We start from the raw sequence: 23004 nt of genomic DNA on the forward strand, positions 1-23004 counted from the left end.
TTCTGACTATGTGCTTACATGATGGTAGAAGGACCTCTATCAGGCCTCATATATGTATACACACACACACACACACACACACACACACACACACACTTTTAAGTTCTGGGGTACATGTGCAGAATGTGCAAGTTTGTTCCATAGGTATGCACGTGCCATGGTGGTATGCTGCACCCATCAACCCATCATCTATCTACATTAGGTATTTCTCCTAACGTTGTCCCTCTCCTAGCCCGTCACACCCCAACAGGTCCCAGTATGTGATGTTCCTCTCCCGGTGCCCATATGTTCTCATTGTTTAACTCCCACTTATGAGTGAGAACGTGTGGTGCTTGGTTATCTATTTTGGTGTTAGTTTGCTGGGAATGATGGTTTCCAGTGTCATCCATGTCCCTGCAAAGAACATGAATTCATCCTTTTTTATGGCTGCATAGTATTCCATGGTGTATATGTGCCCCATTTTCTTTATCCAGTCTATCAGTGATGGGCATTTGGTTTGGTTCCAAGTCTTTGCTATAGTGAACAGTGCCACAGTAAATATACATGTGCAGTGTCTTTATAGTAGAATGATTTATAATCCTTTGGGCATATATCCAGTAATGGGATGGCTGGGTCAAATGGTATTTCTGGTTCGATATCCTTGAGGAATCGCCACACTGTCTTCCACAATGATTGAACTAATTTACACTTCCACCAACAGTGTAAAAGCATTCCTATTTCTCCACATCCTCTCCAGCATCTGTTGTTTCCTGACTTTTTAATGATCACCATTCTAACTGATGTGAGATGGTATCTCATTGTGGTTTTGTTTTGTATTTCTATAATGACCAGAGATGATGAGCTTTTTTTCTTATGTTTGTTGGCTACATAAATGCCTTCTTTTGAGAAGTGTCTGTTCATATCATTTGCCCACTTTTTGTTGGGGTTGTTTGTTTTTTTCTTGTAAATCTGTTTAAGTTCTTTGTAGATTCTGGATATTAGCCCTATGTCAGATGGATAGATTGCAAAAATTTTTCTCCCATTCTGTAGGTTGCCTGTTCACTCTAATGATAGTTTGTTTTGCTGTGCAGAAGCTCTTTAGTTTAATCAGATCTCATTTGTCTATTTTGGTTTTTGTTGCCATTGTTTTTGGTGTTTTAGTCATGAAACCTTTGCCCATTCCAATGTCCTGAATGGTATTGCCTAGGATTTCTTCTAGGTTTTTTTTTTTTATGGATTTAGGTCTTATATTTAAGTCTTTAATCCATCTTGAGTTAATTTTTGTATAAAATGTAAGGAAGGGATCCGGTTTCAACTAGCATATGGCTAGCCACCTTTCCCAGAACCATTTATTAAATAGGGAATCCCTTCCCCATTTCTTGTTTTTATCAGATGGCTGTAGATATGTGGCGTGATTTCTGAGACCTCTGTTCTGTTCCATTGGTCTACATATCTGTTTTGGTACCAGTACCATGCTGTTTGTGTTTCTGTAGCCTTGTAATATAGTTTGAAGTCAGGTAGCAAGATGACTCCAGTTTTGTTCTTTTTGCATAGGATTGTCTTGGCTATGCGAGCTCTTTTTTGGTTCCATATGAACTTTAAAGTACATTTTTCCAATTCTGTAAAGAGAGTCAGTGGTAGCTTGATAGGGATAGCATTAAATCTATAAATTACTTTGGGCAATATGGCCATTTTGATGATATTGATTCTTCCTGTCCATGAGGACGGAATTTTTTTCCATTTGTCTGTGTCCTCTCTTATTTCCTTGAGCAGTGGCTTGTAGTTCTCCTTGAAGAGGTCCTTCACATCCCTTGTTAGCTGTATTCCTAGGTTTTTATTCTCTTTGTAGCGATTGTGAATGGGAGTTCACTCATGAATTGGCTGTTTGTTTGTTACTGGTGTATAGGAATGCTTGTGATTTTTGTACATGGATTTTGTATCCTGAGACTTTGCTGAAGTTGCTTATCAGTTTAAGATTTTGGGCTGAGAAGATGGGTTTTTCTAAACATGCAATCGTGTCATCTGCAAACAAAGATAATTTGACTTCCTCTTTTCCTACTTGAATATGCTTTATTTCTTTCTCTTGCCTGATTGCCCTGCCCAGAACTTCCAATACTATGTTGAATAGGAGTGGTGAGAGAGGGCAACCTTGTCTTGTGCCAGTTTTCAAAGGCAATGCTTCCAGTTTTTGCCCATTCTGTATGATATTGGCTGTGGGTTTGTCATAAAAAGCTCTTATTATTTTGAGATATGTTCAATCAATGCCTAGTTTATTGAGCATTTTTAACATGAAGCCTTCTGAATTTTATCAAAGACCTTTTCTGCATCTATTGAGATAATCATGTGGTTTTTGTCCTTGGTTCTGTTTATGTGATAGATTATGTTTATTGATTTGCATATGTTGAACCAGCCTTGAATCCCAAAGATGAAGCTAACTTGATAGTGGTGGATAAGCTTTTTGATGTGCTGCTGGATTCAGTTTGCCAGTATTTTATTGAGGGTTTTCAGATCAATGTTCATCAGGGATATTGGCCAAAATTTTCTTTTTTTGTTGTGTCTCTGCCAGGTTTTGGTATCAGGATGATGCTTGCCTCATAAAACGAGTTAGGGAGGATTCCCTATTTTCTATTATTTGAAATAGTTTCAGAAGGGATGGTACCAGCTCCTCTTTGTACCTCTGGTAGAATTTGGCTGTGAATCCATCTGGTCTTGGACTTTTTTTGGTTGGTGGGCTATTAATTACTGCCTCAATTTCAGAACTAGTTATTGGTCTATTCAGGGATTCAAATTCTTCCTGGTTTAGTCTTGGGAGAGTGTATGTGTCCAGAAATTTATCCATTTCTTCTAGATTTTCTAGTTTAGTTGCATAGAGGTGTTTATAGTATTCTCTGATGATAGTTTGTATTTCTGTGGGATTGGTGGTGATAACCACCAATCATTTTTTTACTGCATCTATTTGACTCTCCTCTTTTTTCTTCTTTATTAGTCTGGCTAGTGGTCTATCTATTTTGTTGATGTTTTCAAAAAAAAAAAAAAAAAAACAGCTCCTGGATTCATTGATTTTTTTTTTGAAGAGTTTTGTGTCTCTGTCTGCTTCTCTTCTGCTCTGATCTTAGTTATTTCTTGTCTTCTGCTAGCTTTTGAATTTGTTTGCCCTTTCTTCTCTAGTTCTTTTAATTGTGATATTAGGGTGTCAATTTTAGATCTTTTTGCTTTCTCCTGTGGGCATTTAGTGCTATAAATTTCCCTTAATATTATGGCAGAAGGTGAAGTGGGAGCTGGCATATCACATGAAGACAGAGGTGCCCAGCTTTTTTAAACAACTAGCTCTCATGTGAACTACTATTAATAGGAACTCTCTTGTTATCATGAGGGGTCACCTAGCCATTCATGAGGGATCTTCCCCATGACCCAGACACCTCTCACCAGGCCCAATATTCAACTTTGGGGATTGCATTTCAACATGAGATTTGGAGGAGATACACATCTAAACTACGCTGCCTCACAAACCATACTGTGCAAAATAGTAGGCTAGGGGCTAGGAATGTGGCACAAGAGACTGAAGGAGTAGATCCTTACTCCTAAGAAGTTTGTATCAAGTTCAATCCTATAGCTAAAAACTACTACATAGAGCTTTAATGTAAGTGTAGTATGAGTAATTCTATCAGGAAAAATATATGTGACAGTTTAAAACATATCAGTTTTTTTAAGCAATAAGGAAAATATGACATGTGGAAAGCCATGGAAGAATGCATAGAATATGAATGGATATAGATAAGAAAAACAGCATATTGAACAAAACATAAAATAGTAGACACAACGGCTCAATGATGATAAGATATGATGCATGTGTTGGGAAAAAATAAGTCGCTCTTTTCTGGTATTATATAATCCTAGGCTAAAAGTGGAAACTATTCTTTGGCCTATGGGTGGAAAACTGTAAAGATTTTGTCTTCTTTTGTTCTGTGTAAGGTACAATGTTGTTAGAACCCTATTTAAGAAAGATAAATATTATGGCAGTGAGTGATTTATTGAAACAGAGATTCTGAAAACAGAGAAAGAAATTAGGAGACTTTTTAAAGTGTTAATGGGACAATGTTCAACCAACTAATGAGAGACTCTGGCTTTTGACTCTTTGGGTTCCCCATGTCTTGCTTTGGACACACACATTTAGTGTTTATTTCTGGACACTTTGGCTTTTTATTCTGATGGACTGCCTTTTCTACTTGCTAGACTTGATATCCTACTTTGCTGTAGAATTTGCTTACTTTTCCAATGTTGATACTCCTGTAGCCTTTCATGAAAATCTTGCCTATTCAATTATTTTCTACTGTCTGTCTAGACCACAAGCCCTGCCCTTCTTCCTAGTTCCTTTAACTTCCATAAAACTACCAGCATCATATTTGACATTTTTACACATAAAGACAAGGTAATTTTCTAGGGAAGATCAAACCCTTGTAGACTAGAATTAGCAGGAATGTAATTTTAATAAGTGGAAGAAATCAGGAAACATATTTTTCTCCTAAATTAACAAGCATAACTTTTATACTTGTATTCGTCACCTGATTCTGAATTTATTAATAGGTTTGTCAAAATGTAAATATGCAAACAGCAATGTGGTTCAATTTATTGTATTAATTAGGTTGAGTATAGTAACAAATATACCCAGAAATATATATTGACTAAAACATAATTACTTTTGATTTCTGGCTCTATGAGTGACCAACTTGGATGATTCTGGTCCGTGAGTAGTTTTTTCAACAAGTGATTCAGGCAGGCAGGCGGTGTCTATCTTATGGTTCCACCATCTTTGGGGTTTCATTCTCATCTCTACATAGTGGAAAGAAGGTGCACATTGTTTCTTAAAACAATCCCTTGGACAAGAAATAACACATAGCAATTGTGTTCACACTCTATTAAAAAGGATTTAGCCCATGGTCACACAAAGGAAAACAAAGGAAGTTAAGAGTTTTAGTATTTTTATCTGTCCAAAAAAGTGAAAAACAATTGATGGCTGCTATTATTTTCCACCAGAGTTAAGAAAGATGAGGTAAAATGGATTACAATGCCCCTTGCAAATATGACATAATAATAACTTGTTAAATGTGGCCTAAGGCTGCCTCTGTTCCTTGATTCCTTACATACTGAATTAATTGCAACCTAACTTAGTATGTAAACAAATTGAAAGCCTAACTTAGGGGTATATTTTTGTAAAAGATAACTTAAGTCATAGCCAATCACAGCAGCCAAGCTTCAGCCAATCACAGGCCACCAATTGATATGATTATGTCCAAATAAGGCAAAATTGAACCATAACCAATCAAGCTATTTCTATATTTCTTCCATTTTCTATCTATAAATACTCCCTGCTCATTTATTAAGCAGAATTTTCTAAAATTTCACTGGTTCTCGGTGCTACCCCGTTCATTAATTGTTCTTTGTTTAAACTTTGTTTCTTTTAGCAAACTATATGAAAAAAATAATATGTGTCATTAAGTAGTACTCAGTATGTGATAAGGTGCTGCTATTGAGTCAGTGCAAGTTAAGCAATTGTGGAAGATAATACAGAAAATATAAGAATTAGATTCCATGCATTTCTATGTGAAAATGTTTTAATAGTAATTTTCTTCTCCAAAGTTACTATTAAATCACAAGTTGAAAACATACTTGGGAAAAATTCCTCTTAGTAAAGTAAATAACAGGTTCTTATCAACTTTATTGATATATTTGAACAGAAAATAAAATGTGCTTAGCTCTGCTATAATGTATAATATTTGTCTTTTGTTTGATGTAGGTCAGGAGTCTAAGGATGAAATTGTGGATGAAAAATTGGATACCAGTTTTAGGATATCAGTTTTCAAACAACCCATATGTACTTCCGTTTCATTGAAGAATATTGCAGTATTGAAAGAGAATAAACAAGATTTTTTTCCTGCATATCCTCAGCCAATCTTTGCTACTCATCCAAAGCAAATCACTAAAAAAGACATACGATTGGAGAGGAGTATGAAAGAGTTTTTTGCAACACAAAGAGCTGGTATGAAACTCCAAACATTTAGTGATATTGACAAATATTACGCAGAACAAAAGAAGCAGGAATGCCATAAAGAAAAAGTAAGAGCTGTAGCCATGGCACGAGTTGCTCGTGAAAGAGTTAGAGTAACTGTTAATGAATATTTGAATGAGAAAAAATATGCTACACAAAAACTAATTGAAGAAAATAAAGAGATAATTCAGAACGGTTTACGACAAGTTTGGCAAAACAGATTCAACTACCTTGAAAAAGCTAGAGAGAGAAGAGCTCTGTTTCTAAAAGAAAAATCCCAAAAGGCTGCAGAGCGTTTATTAGTTCAAAATTTAAATAATGAGCGCACTCTTTTGACCAGAGGACTACTTAAAATTGACAGACTGAAGAAGAATGAGGCTGACCTAAAAGAGAAAAGCCTGATTGTTAAACAAAAACTAAAAGCAGAAAAATATGGAAAGAATTTACTTAAAGAAATGAAAAAAGTTAGGTAGGTACAATTTAGGTGTAATAGAAGCATTTAAATCAATTACATGTGAATATTGCATACTAAATTTTAAGATCTAATAATTAGTATTTTGTTTATAACATAGTACATTCTACTTTGAAAAACTGAAACAAAGAACAAATAATGTACTAATATATTACCAAAGATAAGGCAATAAAATAACTCTGTCTTTCCCCATCTCTCCACCTGTGCAACAAAACCTATCTACCTCTTAGTTACAAGTTGTTCTTATTATCACAGATGGCATCGTCATCAGCCTCTTGACCAGTGCTATCAACCTCGGTCTTTTGCAACAGTCTTCATTGCCAATATCTAATGTTTTTCTACTCACTTTACTTCTAAAAGGAGTCTCAAAAGGATCCTTCTTTTTCAATACGACTCCTCCTATTCTAACTTAGGCTCTCATAATCTCTCTACGAATTCACATTATTCTTCCACCCAAGATCTTCATTCCTATTCTTCATCTTTTCTTCAACCCAAGTCTTTTCTCTGGCTTACAAACCTCAACTGTCTTTAAAATAAAGTTCTGATCATATCACTTCCTATTTAAATATATTAATAGCTTGCAGTTGTTCACAGAACAAAACTGAATTTGCTCTAAATGGCATTTCAGACAATGTGCTCTGTTCTTTCTAGTCTAGACTTATCTCACACTAAATTTTCTGCTATAACTTCCTCCCTCCTCCCTCTAGCAGCACTCTGCTCTAAACAGACTATTCTCTACTCTCTACCCAACTTTATACTCTCTTATTCCTATGACTTTACTAATGTTATCCCCTTTTTACTCAAATATATACTCCTCAAGAGCACTACAAGCTCACAATGTTAATATTGTCTAGATATTATTATGCAACAAAAGCGTCTATGTTATTGTGCAAATAAGAATGCTTTGCTGTATTCTAATTGCTGAGAAGGTAGTGCCTACATGTGAAGAAAAAGACACTCTTTTCTCCAGGGAAGTGCCTCACAAGTGGCTGATTCTTGACTGTGTGTGACCTTGTTTCGTAACTACTTGCCCTCATCATAGAATGCATGAACTGCACATCCACTGGTAAAATTTATCCTTTTATTACCCATCTTTTAGCAACCAACTCAATGGCATTTTCACTTTTAATGTCTTACCAACTGCTCCTCCAGTCTGAATTAGTCTCTTTAATTTTGTGGTGATTTTATATACTTTATTGGAATCTCAATGTTACCAGTTATAACCAGAGAGCCTTTATCATGGTTGCATGGTTGGGTTGGGAAGTCTTTTTTTTTTTTTTTTTAATTCTTTATTTTTTATTTATTTTACTTTAAATTCCTGGATATAAGTGTAGAATGCGTAAGTTTGTTACATAGGTACACGTGTGCCATGGTGGTTTGCTGCACCTATCAACCCATCATCTAGGTTTTAATCCCTGCATGCATTAGCTATTTGTCTTAATATCCTCTCCTCCCTCACCCCCAATCCCTCAACAGCCCCGGTGTGTGCTGTTTCCCTCCCTATGTACATGTTTTCTTGTTTCAGTTCCCACGTATGAGTGAGAACATGCAGTATTTGATCTTCTTTTCCTGTGTTAGTTTGCTGAGGTTGATGACTTCCAGCTTCATCCATGTCCCTGCAAAGGACATGATCTCCTTCCTTTTTATGACTGCATAGTATTCCATGGCATATATATACCACATTTTCTTAATCCAGTCTATCACTGATGGGCATTTGGGTTGGTTCCATGGCTTTGCTATTGTAAATAGTGCTGCAATAAATATACGTGTGCATGTGTTTTTATAGTAGAATGATCTCTATTCCTTTGGGTATATACCTAGTAATGGGATTGCTGGGTCAAATGGTATTTCTGGGTCCAGATACTTGAGGAATCACCACCCTGTCTTCCACAATGGTTGAATTAATTTACATTCCTATCAACAGTGTAAAAGCATTCCTATTTCTCCACAGCCTCACCAGCATCTATTGTTCCTTGACTTTTTTAATAATCGCCATTCTGACTGATGTTAGATGCTATCTCATTGTGGATTTGATTTGCATTTCTCTAATGATCAGTGATGTTAAGCTTTTTTCATATGTTAGTTGGCCACATAAATGTGTTCTTTTGGAAGTGTCTGTTCATATCCTTTGCCCACTTTTTGATGTTTTTTTTTTTTTTTCCTTGTAAATTTGTTTACATTCTTTGTAGATTCTGGATATTAGCCCTTTGTCATATGGATAGATTGCAAAAATTTTCTCCCCTTCTCTAGATTGGGTATTCTTCCTGATGATAGTTTATTTTGCTGTACAGAAGCTCCTTAGCTTAATTAGATCCCATTTGTCAATGTTGGCTTTTGTTGTCATTACTTTTGGTGTTTTAGTTATGAAGTCTTCGCCCATGCCCATATCCTGAATGGTATTGCTTAGGTTTTCTTCTATGGTGTTTATGTTTTTGAGTTTTAAATTTCGGTCTTTAATCCATCTTGAGTTAATTTTTGTATAAGACATAAGGAAGGGGTCCAGTTTTAGTTTTCTGCATATGGCTAGCCAGTTTTCCCAGCACCATTTATTAAATAGGGAATCCTTTCCCCATTGCTTGTTTTTGTCAGGTTTGTTGAAGATCAGATGGTTGTAGATGTGTGGTGTTATTTTTGAGATCTCTATTCTGTTCCATTGGTCTACATATCTGTTTTGTTACTAGTACCCTGCTGTTTTAATTACTGTAGCCTTGTAGTATAGTTTGAAGTCAAGTAGTGTTGTGCCTTCAGGTTTGTTCTTTTTGCTTACGTTTGTCTTGGCTGTATGGCTCTTTTTTGGTTCCATATGAAATTTAAAGTAGTTTTTTCTAATTCTGTGAAGAATGTCAATGGTAGTTTGATGGAAAAGTATTGAATCTATAAATTACTTTGGGCAGTATGGCTATTTTCATGATCTTGAGTCTTCCTATCCATGAGGATGGAATGTTTTTCCATTTGTTTGTGTCCCCTCTTATTTCCTTGAGCAGTAGTTTGTAGTTCTCCTTGAAGAGGTCCTTCACATCCTTTGTTAGCTGTATTCCTAGATATTTTATTCTCTTTGTAACAATTGTGAATGGGAGTTCATTCATGATTTGGCTCTCTGCTTGTCTGTTGTTGGTGTATAGGAGTGCTTGTGATTTTTGCACATTGATTTTGTATCCTGAGACTTTGCTGAAGTTGCTTATCAGCTTAAGGAGTTTGTGGGCTGAGACAATTGGGTTTTCTAAAGATAGAATCATGTCATCTGCAAACAGACACAATTTGACTTCCTCTCTTCCTATCTGAATACATTTTATTTCTTCCTCTTGCCTGACTGCCCTGGCCAGTATTTCCAATACCATGTTGAATAGGAGTAGTGAGAGAGGGCATCCTTGTCTTTTGCCCATTTTCAAAGGAATGCTTCCAGCTTTTGCCCATTCAGTTTGATATTGGTCATAGGTTTGTCATAAATAGCTCTTATTATTTTGAGATATGTTCCATCAATACCTAATTTTATTGAGTTTTTAACATGAATGGATGTTGAATTTTATTGAAGGCCTTCTCTGCATCTATTGGGATAATCATGTGGCTTTTGTCGTTGGTTCTGTTTATGTGATGGATTACATTTATTGATTTGCATATGTTGAACCAGCCTTGCATCCCAAAGATGAAGCCAACTTGATCATTGTGGACAAGCATTTTGATGTGCTGCTGGATTCAGTTTGCCAATATTTTACTGAGGATTTTCACATTGATGTTCATCAGGGATATTGGCCTGAAAATTTCTTTTTTTTGTTGCATCTCTGCCAGGTTTTGGTATCAGGATGATGCTTGCCTCATAAAATGAGTTAGGGAGGATTCCCTCTTTTTCTATTGTTTGGAATACTTTCAGAATGAATAATACCAGCTCCTTTTTTTTACCTCTGGTAGAATTGTGTTGTGAATCTGTCTGGTCCTGTGCTTTTTTTTTGGTTGGTAGGCTATTAATTACTGCCTCAATTTCAGAACTTGTTATTGGTCTATTCAGGATTTCAGCTTCTTCCTGGTTGTCTTGTGAGGTGTATACGTCCAGGAATTTTTCCATTTTCTCTAGATTTTCTCATTTATTTTGTAAAGTTGTTTATAGTATTCTCTTATTATAGTTTGTATTTCTGTGGGATCAGTGGTGATATTCCCTTTATCATTTTTTATTGTGTCTATCTGATTCTTCTCTCTTTTCTTCTTTATTAGTCTAGCTAATGATCTATCTATTTTGTTAATTTTTTCAAAAAAACAGCTCGTGGATTCCTAGATTTTTTGGAGGATTTTTCGTGTCTTTGTCTCCTTCAGTTCTGTGCTGATCTGAGTTATTTCTTGTCTTCTGGTAGCTTTTGGATTTGTTTGCTCTTGCTTCTCTGCTCCCCCCCCCCTTTTTTATGAAATGGATTTTCACTCTCATAGCCCAGGCTGGAGTGCAATGGCATGATCTTGACTCACTGCAACCTCTGCCTCCCAGGTTCAAGCAATTCTCCTGCCTCAGCCTCCCAGGTAGCTGGGATTATAGGCTTGAACCACCATGCCTGGCTAATTTTTTGTATTTTTAGTAGAGATGAGGTTTCATCATCTAATTCCGGCTAGTTTTGAACTCCTGACTTCAGGTGATCCACCCACCTTGGCCTCCCAAAGTGCTGGGATTATAGGCATGAGCCACCACATCTGGCCTCTAGCTCTTTTAATTCTGATGTTAGGGTGTCATTTTGTCATCTTTCTCCAGCTTTCTGACATAGGTATTTAGTGCTATAAATTTCCCTCTTAATACTGCTTTCACTGTGTCACAGAGATTCAGGTATGTTTTCTCTTTATTCTCTCTGGTTTCAAATAACTTATTCATTTCTGCTTTAATTTCATTATTTACTCAGGAGTCATTCAGGAGCATGTTGTTCAATTTCCATGTAATTGTGCGGATTTGAGTGAGTTTCTTAATCCTGCACTCTGATTTGATTGCACTGTGGTGTGAGAGACTGTTCGTTATGATTTCAGTTCTTTTGCGTTTGCTGAGGATGGTTTTACTTCCAATTATGTGGTCAGTTTTAGAATAAGTGCAATGTGGCACTGAGAGGAATGTATATTCTGTTGATTTGGTATAGAGTGTTCTGTAGATGTCTATTAGGTCCACTTGATCCAGAGCTGTGTTCAAGTCCTGAATATCCTTGTTAATTTTAAGTCTCATTAATCAGTCTAATATTGACATTAGGGTATAAAGTCTCCCACTATTATTGTGTGGGAGACTATGTCTCTTTGTAGGTCTCTAAGAACTTGCTTTATGAATCTGGGTGCTCCTTTATTGGGTTCATACATATTTAGGAGAGTTAGCTCTTCTTGTTGCATTGATCTCTTTACCATTATATAATGCCCTTCTTTGTCTTTTGATTTTTGTTGGTTTAAAGTCTGTTTCGTCAGAGACTAGAATTGCAACCCTTGCTTCTTTTTTTTTTTTTTTTTTTTTTTTTTTTGGCTTTCCATTTGCTTGGTAAATATACCTTCATTCCTTTATTTTGAGCCTGTGTGTGTCTTTGCACGTGAGATGGGTCTCCTGAATACAGCACACCAATGGTTGTTGACTCTTTATCCAATTTGCCAGTCTGTGTCTTTTAATTGGGGCATTTAGCCCATTTACATTTGAGATTAACATTGTTATGTGTGAATTTGATCCTGTCATCATGATGCTATCTGGTTATTTTGCACACTAGTTGGTACAGTTTCTTCACAGTGTCATTGGTCATTATATTTTGGTGTGTTTTTGCAGTGACTGGTACTGGTTTTTCCTTTCCATATTTAGTGCTTCCTTCAGGAGCTCTTGCAAGGCAGGCCTGGTGGTGCTGAAATCCCTCAGCATTTGCTTGTCTGGAAAGGATTTTATTTTACCTTCACTTATGAAGCTTAGTTTGGCTGAGTATGAAATTCTGGGTTGAAAATTCTTTTCTTTTAGAATGATGAATATTGACATGCACTCTCTTCTGGCTTGTAGGGTTTCTGCTGAGTGGTCTGCTGTTAGTCTGCTGTGCTTCCCTTTGTAGATGACCTGGCCTTTCTCTCTTGGTGCCCATAACAGTTTTTCCTTCATTTCAACCTTGGAGAATCTGACGATTATGTGTCTTGGGGTTGATCTTCTCATGGAGTATCTTAGTAGTGTTCTATGTATTTCCTGAATTTGAATGTTGGCTTTTCTTGCTAGGTTGGGGAAGTTCTCCTCGATAGTATCCTGACATGTGTTTTCCAGCTTGGTTCCCTTCTCCCCATCTCCTTCAGGTACTCCAATCAGTCATAGGTTTGTTTTTTGCTTTTTGCTTTTTGTTTTTACTTAGTCCCATATTTCTCAGAGATTTTGTTCATTCCTTTTCATTCTGTTTTCTCTAATCTTGTCTTCATGACTTATTTCAGCAAAGTAGTCTTCAAACTCTGATATCCTTTCTTCTACTTAGTCGATTCACCTATTGATACTTGTGTGTGCTTCACTAAGTTCTCGTGCTATGTTTTTAGCTCCATCAGGTCATTTATGTTCCTCTCTAAGCTGGTTATTCTAGTTATTACCTTCTCTAGCCTTTTATCAAGGTTCTTAGCTTCTTTGTTAAGAACCTTAGCACATGCTTCTTTAGCTTAGTGGCATTTATTATTACCCACCTTCTGAAGCCTACTTCTGTCAATCTGTCCATCTCATCCTCTGCCCAGTTCTGCACTCTTGCTGGAGAGGCATTGTGATCATTTGCAGGAGAGGAGGAACTCTGGCCTTTTGGGTTTTCAGCATTTTTTCACTGATTCTTTCTCATCTTCATGAGTATGTCTAGTTTTGATGTTTGAGGCTGCTGACCCTTGGATGGGACTTTTGTTAGGACTTCTTTTTTGCTGATGCTGTTGTTGTTTTCTGTTTGATTGTTTTATTTCAATGGTCAGGTCCCTCTTCTGTAGGTCTGCTGAGGTTTGCCAGAGGTTCGCTTCAAGCCCTATTCATCTGGTTCACTCCTGCGCCTGGAGATGTCACTTGAGGATGTTGGAGAACAGCAAAAATGGGTGCCTGCTTCTTCTGGGATCTCTGACCTCAAGAGGCACCTACCTGATGTCAGTGGGAATGCTCCTGTATACGGTGTCTGACAATCCCTGTTTGAGAGTCTCACCCAGTTGGGTGGCACAGGGAGCAGGACCTGTTTAACAAAGCACTTTGACCATCCCTTGGTGAAAAAATGTGTTTTGCTGGGGGAAACCCATTTGTCTAGGCTGCCAAGATTCCTCAGAACTAGCAAGAGGAAAGGCCAAGTCTGCTGGTCTGCAGAGACTGTGGCAACCCCTCTCCCTAGGGGCTTGGGCCCAGGGAGATCAGACTTCTGTCCCTGAGCCCCTGGCTGGAGTTGTTGGAGTTCCTGCAGGGAGGCCCCACCCAGTGAGAAGGGATGGGTCAGGCCTGAAGAGGCATTCTGGCTGCAGTCTGCCACAGCTGGTGTGTTGGGCTGTGGGGAATACTTCTTGGGACCAAGCCATTCAGCCTCCCTGGCTCCATCAGGGGAAAAGCATATCCTGGAGCTATAGAGCTGCCTTACACCCACCCTGGGAGCTTAATGTGTTAGGCAGCTATCAGTCCCAGTGTTGGCTAGTGCCTCTCCCCTAAGGACCTCAGGCAGCTTAGACAGTAGGCAGAAGCTGTGGTGCTGGTTGCCGCTTCCATGGGAGACTTAAGCAGATTCTAGTTGAGTGACTGTTGAGAATCTGCACGGATTCTGCCGCAGATTGGCATGGGTTCACAAGTGGGATCCTCCAATGCCTGGGTTGAACAGTTCCATGGAAAAAGCACAGTTTACTAGGCTGGGTAGCACACTCACCACCTCCCTTGCCTGGGGTGTGGGGGCTCCCCTGCCCCGTGTGGCTCTTAGGTGGGCCACCACACCACACTGCTCTTCCTTCCTCTCCATGGGTCACACCAGCTGCCTAGTCAGTTCTTTTTTTTTTTTTTTTTTTTTTTGAGACAGAGTTTCACTCTTGTTGTGCAAGCTGGAGTGCAACGGCATGATCTTGGCTCACTGCAACCTCCGCCTCCCAAATGATTCTCCTGCCTCAGCCTCCTGAGTAGGTGGGATTACAGGTGTCCACCATCACACCCAGATCTTTTTTGTATTTTTAGTAGAGACAGGGTTTCACCATGTTTACCAAGCTGGTGTCAAACTCCTGACCTCAGGTGATCCGCCCCCTTTAGCTTCCCAAATTGCTGGGATTACAGGTGTGAGCCACCTCACCTGGCCCTAGTCAGTTTTGATGAAGAACCTGCATACCTCAGTTGCCTGTGCAGGATTCACAGGCGGTTATGGTTCTTTTCGATGACAGCCTCCAATCACTGCTGCTTCTAGTCAGCCATTTTGGCCCCATCCCCTCAAGAAAATAATCAAGTCTTTGTATTATTCGCTCCATCTTTCTATTTCAGTGCTCAGTATAGTACCTAGTTAATAAATCTATTCAACACATATTTGTTGAGGTAAATAGGTGAGAACCCCGATTAGTAATGGTTATATATAAACTCATTTAAGTCATATAACAACCACTGAGAAGAGAGTGTTTTTTATGTATTTGTGCTTAATACGTAAGTCATTTAGAATAAGAAGCAATGCATATTTTTTCTAAATGTTTTTACAATGAAGATAAATAATCAGAATAATATTAAACGTAGAGTAAAAATGTAATTAACCAAGTTACGAAAGTAGCTTCACTAATCATTAGACTACGTAAACTTCTTAGTACAAGTGTTTAATTCATGGCAGTAAATTTGTCCTGCACATTTTTTTCTGTCCCTCTGTGATCATTGGTGCTTCTACTAAGTAGTAGTTACCTTCAATTCAAATAATTCAAGTAGTAATTCATTTCTAGCTCTTGAAGAGTTATCTTACAGGTGATGTAGGCACATAAAGATCATTTGGCCCAAGAAACTGAAAATTGAGGTGGGAAATACAGCAAAAAGCAATGAGATTAACAGAATTACATAATAATGTCAGCAATAACACAAACACTACGAATAGACAGTTAAAATTTCAGGTACATAAATAGGTTTATGGCCGACACTTCTATAACAAAGACAGATTAGCAAGAAAAAAGCAGAACAAATTTATTTCATCGAAATGTTATGTGACCTAGAAGCTTTCTAAAATGAAGACCCAGGGAAAAGTATTTTTATGCCTAGGTTTGATGAAGAATAGACAATTTTGTAGAAGTATGACTGGAACAAAAAAAAAAGGATATGACCTAATGGTAATGAACTGGGGATGAGGTGTACCAAGCACGGCCTGTTTGTTTAGATTCTTCTTGGCCTTTCTATGTAATATTCCTTCCTTCCTGGTTTAAAGCATGGCACTTGTCACAGTGTTTAAAAGAGAGGAGGCAGGAGTTCAGAGCAATCTTTCTGCTTCTACAAGTTTCTCAGTTTCCGTCAGCTTAAAATACATAATGTGCCAATGTGCCATATTTGGGGGCAGCATTTTTTGCTACTGCAAAATCAAAACCTTCAAAGAGAAGGCTTAACTAAACCAGTGTTACTTCACTTAAATTATCCCTTGCCCTGCCATACAAAGATGAATAAGATATTCTTGATCCTCTAAGAACTCACCATCCAGTGGCAAACATAAGCATACATTTCAATTGTTATAAAAAATAGAAGTGGGAGAAGTACAATTGTTGATTCAAATTGGAAAAGCAGAGAGATGAAGGGAGACCATTATAGTAGAGAGGTGAGGCAAGGAGAAGAGGATAAGCAAAGTTGGAAAGTTCAAAATAGGTAAAGCTAGGGGAGATCAAGGAGATTGTGAATATTCCTGTACCTATAGCAGAAGGTTTATGAAGAATAGTTGAAGGTGTGATTGCTTGAGAAACATCAACTTGATTTAAAAAAGCCTCTAAGTCTTAGTAGACAGTTGTGCAGTAAAAACCATTAGGATTCCTACCAGAAAGATATATTGCATTTTATACATGTATTTTACCATAAAACTTCCCTTTCAAGAACTATCTCAGAAAATAATTCTTAGGACACACTTCGGACAAAGTTTTCTCAAACAATTGCAAAAATTAGAAATTGTTTTATGGTGAAAGTTTTAAAATTTTAAACCAAATTTGGTAAAGTAGGAGCTTTGTTGACAAAATATTTTAACCTACAGTTAGTAAATTTAAATTTTATTAATTGCCAAGGAACATTTTTAAGAACATAAAACCATGCCGCTTATAAATATAAAATGAGCACATGCCGAAGATATCATTTAACTCATTAAAGAATAAATCAGTTACAAGAATTCAAAGAGCATTTCTCTATATATGTATCTATTTTATATCTATGTCTATGTTTATATCTACTCCTATGTCTATATCGATATTGGCAATCAAAAATGCTAAACTAAATTCACAGATAGGTGCAAAACTAGTCAATATTCACTGGACAATAATCAAACATAACTTAGCTGAACACAATTGTTTATATCTCTATAAACAAGAATCATTTGGATTGCTCATAGTTTTTCTTAGAGTTGTAAAATTGTTCAAGGAGATTGAAAGGCACAGATAGTTCTGAAGAGTGTACTAGCCAGGACTCCGAGTAATTTTATTTTACCTTTTCAAAGTTTTTCACACATTTTTTTTCTGATATTAGATTGAAGTTGATCAGCCACAGTTTTATCCTAGTGGTATTTCAAATGGCCAAATTATGTATATACATCTTTAAGGCTTGTATAGAAACACTTAGAGATCTTCAGAACTGCTTATTTTATTTAAATTTTTAAATAGCATCATTTTTAAAAGCCTGTGCTGGAAAGGAGTTTCAAATAAGAAAAAGCATTTGTCTTTTCCTACTTATAAGCAATTTAAGCTATTTACTGATGTGTTTTATGTAATACTTTATTACGTATGAAAAATATTATGTATTTCCCCCTCCAAATTTAAAATCATTTTCTTTAGTGTACACTTTGTGTGGTGTGTGTGCGTGTGTCTGTGTGTGCTTTGGAAATGTTTATGACTAAAATAAGTATTTATTAGTATAATAAAAAAGTATTTGGAAAAGAAATGAAGGCTAGTGTGATGTATTGAAATACACATCTAGTGCAAATCAATCTAGTTTAATCAGCTTAGTTTTTTCACAGTAAATTGAATGTCTGGCCATAATTAATTTTTAAAGAATACAGACTCAAACAAGCATCCTAATGTATGTTAACTCAATTATCTTCTCTCCTAAGCTACTGCAAAAGTATTAACCTGTAGAGCACATATGAATACGGCAATGTTTGTGAGTAGTATATCCCAACAGGCATCTTTGAGTCTAACTCTAAATATTTTCAAATAAAGATTAGGTATAAATATACAGAAAGAAGCTGTGATCAAAAAGTGAAATCTAACTGGAGACTTCTGAAATTTTTCAGTTCTGATACTGTTTTGGCTGATGATTCTTTATTCTCTTGACCTAAAAGCATTCTGATAAATTTCAATAACTAGTGAAGTCATTACTGAAAATGTAGCTCCCTAATCCTGCTTTGTGGAATGAGAAAGAGTAAAAGAAAAAAAGGGGAACCATAAAGCTCTGATTTAGAAAGTTAATAAAATACCCACAGGAGTATTTAAGCGTTAATTAAAGATAGACTTTGAAATGGAAGAATCTATGTATCAGATAAAAGCTAGTCATGGATTTTCTAAGATATTCATGTCTATACTCTGAGAAAATGATGATACTGTTCAAGCCAGGACAGCAGGGTGTCGATTTTGAAGTAGGGTATCACTTAGCATGGAAGAGCTAGAAAATAAAGTGATTATCCAATTACATCATCTTCAACTTGTCCTTATTTGGTCATCAATTGATCTCCCATACTACCGTCATAATTTACTGTGGTCTTTACATCATTTTTGATTTATGAAGCTTTTTCTCTCCATCCAATTTCTGCCATAATCATTGTTAACTTCCAAATTCATAAGAAAACCCTCCCAATTACCTAATATCGGCATTTTTGGACGCTGTCAGTCTTTATCCTACCTGACGTTAATAAACTGATTTCCATAGACACATATAAAGACCCTCTTATCACTTGGAACTGCCCCACTTCTTAAATCTTCAACTCCTATATATTTATTTATAACTAAAATTTATCTTTTCAACTCCTTTCTTGTTTAACTTCCACCACACATATCCTTCAAATATATGGTGACACCCGTCCTTCAAATAACCTCCTTTATACACTTTTATTTTCATTTCTAGTGTAGGCTCCGGGGTTCTTTAATTCAATTGTTGTTTTGTTCATTCTCTCCAGTATCTCTAAAGTTATTTCATTTCATTGCTTCGATTATGCTAAAATGTTCCTTACAACCCTTACCTTGGAACAGTTCAACTATCTATCTTCATTTCCTATATTCAGATATAAATGTCTAGAAGAAATCAATGCCCCATAGATTTACGCCAATATTAATTTTATGGTCTCCAACTTGAGCTGCTCCCACAGTTGCTTACTCTTTCTCCTATTACCTACAAGGGCCATTTAAAATCTTCACCAACAGTACAGCTTTCTATTCAAACACCACTTATGGCCTCTCCTTCTCAACAATATAGTTTATCTATTTCCCAAAGAAATTTTAGGACTTCAAGCTTTAATTCATTCAACTTCCTATATCCATATTTATAAAATTCTATATATTTTATACTTACCGCAGTTTCCTTTTCTGTTGTCTCATGATTAGGTTTCATTTTCCTATTAAAAGTTAATAATCTCTCCTCTTATAATTCTTACAATCTTTAAAATCAAGTAATGTAAGTCTGCTGTGCTAGTCAGAATTATGGCTACCAAGAAGATAGATATCATGCCCTGCGTGGTTCTCAGGACTATGAATATGATGAGATAGCACACCTGAGAATGTGTTGGTAAAGGGACTTTACATATGTAATTAAGGATATTGCTTAATTAACCTTAACATAAGGAGATTATTCCGGATTATCCAGATGGGCCCAGTGTATCACATGAGACTTTCAAATACAGAGACAAGACAGAACATAAGATACAAAGTATGAGAACGGTTTTACATGATATTGCTGACTTAAAAATAGAGGGAAGCACAGGGAAAGAGTGATAATAAAATGAATTCTGACAACCACTCATCCTGGATGAGGACCCCAAGACCTGAATGAGAACCACTGCTCTGGCTGACACCTTGATTTCAGCCTTGTGAGACCTAAGCAGAAAACCCAACTAGCCACAATATCCCTGGACTTCTGACCTAATGAAACGATGAGCTATTATAAGGTGGTTGTCGTAAGCCAATACATTTATGGGTAAATTGTTCAGCGGGATGGAAAATAGAGATTCCAACTTTGCTCTGTTTTCTCAAGATTACATTGGTTGTCCTAGGACCTTTGCATTTTCATATAAATTTAAATTTAAATAAATTCAAAACATTTAAATTTAACACATTTAAAATAAATTGGAATTAAATTAATATATATTTAAAACAAACATAAATGTTAATTTCTAATTTCTATCATAGAGCCTCTTGGCATTATTAATTGTAATTTTATTAATCCATAGATCTATTTGAGAAAAATTGACATCATAATAATATTCTAATCTTTGAGATGATATAACTCTCCATTAATTTAGGTCTTTTTAAATTTCTTTCAACAAAATTTTATTATTTTTAGGTATAGGCCTTTCCTATCTTTTATTACATTTATGTCTAAATATTTTATGTTTTTCTGGTCACAATGTAAGTAGAATCACTTTCTTGATTTTATTTTCCAATCGTTTGACACTGGTATACATGGATATAATAATATAATTGATTATTTCATATTTCTCTTTTTTTAAGTCTTTTAAATAGTTCTTTTACTTACATTGTCTTCACAGCTTATAATTTATCTGTAGGAGGGCTATTTTTGTACATTTCTTGACTTAATTAGTACCCTTAATTACATGTGCAAGATCCCTTTGCTATGATTTCTACTCTGCTACGTGTCCAGACATGACTACTCTCCTGATCTCTAGGCTTATAGTACTAGTAGCTAACTTTTAGCTACTACTAAAATGATTATTAAATGCCAGGCACTCCTTTAAGGATTTTAAAACTCTTGGTTTATTTACTTCCTCCTAAACCCTATGAGTTGAAATGTCCTCTTTATAAAGATGAAAAAAAAAAATGATATAGAGAGAACTTAAATAACCTATCTAAAATCACACCAACAATACATTCCAGAGCCAAGCAGAATGGCTTTACTACCTGTACTCTTAAGTATAAGCTATCACTTCTCTGTATTCAACACACTGGGCATCACCACATGAATAACTAGGCTCTTAACACTAACCATTTCCAGTCAGAACTCTAATCTTCCCATCTTGTTGCTCTACCTACATGTCTTTCTGTTGAACGCCATTATTATCCATCCAGTGAAATGAATTATTTAATGTTAGGCATTCACCTAAGAATTTTTAATGTATCAACTCACTTAGTCCTTTACTAACCGTATGTGTTAGATTATCTCCTTAACAATGAAGAAAATGAGACAGAAAGAACATGAATGAGTTGTCCAAAATCACACTATCAATAAGCTGCAGGCTTTTTAGACTTAATGCTCTCTTTCTCTCCTCAAGTTCAGATTTCTGAGTATACCTACACATAAATAAAGTATTTTATGATCTGGCCTAAATTTACTTCCCAGACTGTATGACCCAGACAATTAGATTGATGTCAGTTCTTGGAGCATTCCAAGCTGTGCTACCCTCTCTACCTTTGTTTTGACTGTGTTCATGCTATAAAAATCACTTGAACAAAATTATCTTCCACTTTCTGACTGGAAAACACACATCTTCCAAGATTTAGTTCAAAGGTTATTTTAACTCTAAACTTTTCTTGTCTTCCCCTCCTTGCTCTCTAGTTTATATTTACCAAGTTTTTACTCAAGTTTTTCCTCACTCTGACTTGTTATGTAATGTTTTCATGATAAACCATATATCTTTTATATATTTACATGCATTTATTTCTGTTAACTTTTTATAAGCTTCACGTAATTACATCATGTTATATTTATGTTTCCAGCATCTAAGTTTAGTGCCATGCATCACAATACATAATTGTTGAATAAATAAGGATGAATGAATGAAATCTCCTAAGACCTGTGACATTTCCCAGGTTTGGCAGAGTATTAGTCTACTGGGACTGCCATAACAAAATATCACAGGTTGCGTGGCTTAAACAGAAATTTATTTTCTCCCAGTTCTGGAAACTGGAAGTCCAAGAATAAAGTGTCAGCAGGTGTGGTTTCTGCTGAGCCCTCTCTCCTTGACTTGTAGATGGCCACCTTTTCCCTGTGTCCCCCATGGCCTTTCTTCTGTACACTCACATCTGTGCTGTTGCTTCCTCTTCTTATAAGTACACTAATTATATTGGATTAGGACCTACCCATATAATGTCATTTAGCCTTAACTACTTCTTAAAGGCCTTATCCTCAAATAATCACAGTCAAAGACACTGGGAGTTAGGACTTTGACATATGAATTTGGTGGAATGCATTCAGTCCATATAACAGAGTTGAAGAAGTAGCTTGGGTTTAGTGAGGCTTAAATGGATGTATTTTAAGTGATGACATAGGGTGATTTAGATACCTCTTTGGAAAGCTAAGTCGTAGTTTGTGAGAATTTTTAATTATAGCTTATAGATATCTCATAAATACTAGACTAATACGAATATTGTTTAATGATATAACCAAGATATATAAATGGAGTTCTGTCTTTCTCCCTTGTATATGCCTATTTCGAAGACATCTAGTTATCATCATTAACAGTCTAATAGATTGCCATGGTTTCAGGATTTAAAAGTATCTCATTCTATTACCTTTCTTTCTCCTCTTAGGTCTCAAGAAATATATAAAAGACATTGTGAAGAAAAATTTGTTATGGATATGATTGCCTTTGAAAAAGCCTGTGAAAGACTTCAAGATGCTAAAACAAAAGTAGCAATTGTGAAAACAAATTTAGACTTTAAAATTCCCAATGGACTGATAAAATGAATCAATGCCAGATCATGGCCTGTGATCATCTTAAATTATAGTCATTATTTTTAGTTGAAGGAATTTGAAATAATACTCTAAAGCAAGAAATACTCTACATCACAAGATGGATTTATATATAAATATTCTAAAACATATAAAGATTAGTTAAACTGTTTCTCTTATTGGTCATAATTTAACTTAAATAAACTTGACTTAGCACCTCTGAAAAATTTCTTAGATCGGATGCCCAAGGAACAATTAAAACTGATTTTATTTATTGTAGACAATCTTGCAATGACATTGCTGATATTCCATTTCATATTCTCTCTAAATACAGCGATTCATAAGCTAATTTAGGTGTCTCTGGAAACCTTAGAATAGTAATTTCTACTCCAACTGCTGACTTTTATTAAGACACTGTGTACGTTGATTGCTTTTATTACCAGCTTTTATATATTTAATTATATTTCCTGCTTATTTTGTTAAAATAATTTCTGAATTTCTTTTTTAAAATACCGT

At 36.0% G+C, this 23004-nt stretch overlaps 1 protein-coding gene across 1 annotated transcript in view; it reads left to right on the forward strand.

The window, feature by feature from the left end:
- LOC105482646 (leucine rich repeats and IQ motif containing 3) overlaps positions 1-22660 on the forward strand; it is a 174702-nt gene extending 152042 nt beyond the window's left edge. The window contains exons 7-8 of the mRNA XM_011742847.2: positions 5774-6494; positions 22347-22660. Of these exons, the coding sequence (XP_011741149.2) occupies positions 5774-6494; positions 22347-22503 (878 nt within the window). The 3' untranslated portion in view covers positions 22504-22660. The remainder of the gene's footprint in view (positions 1-5773; positions 6495-22346) is intronic.
- The last annotated feature ends 344 nt before the right edge of the window (positions 22661-23004 follow it).

This window comes from Macaca nemestrina, chromosome 1 (genome assembly GCF_043159975.1).
Source record: "Macaca nemestrina isolate mMacNem1 chromosome 1, mMacNem.hap1, whole genome shotgun sequence".
Taxonomy (NCBI): Eukaryota; Metazoa; Chordata; class Mammalia; order Primates; family Cercopithecidae; genus Macaca; species Macaca nemestrina.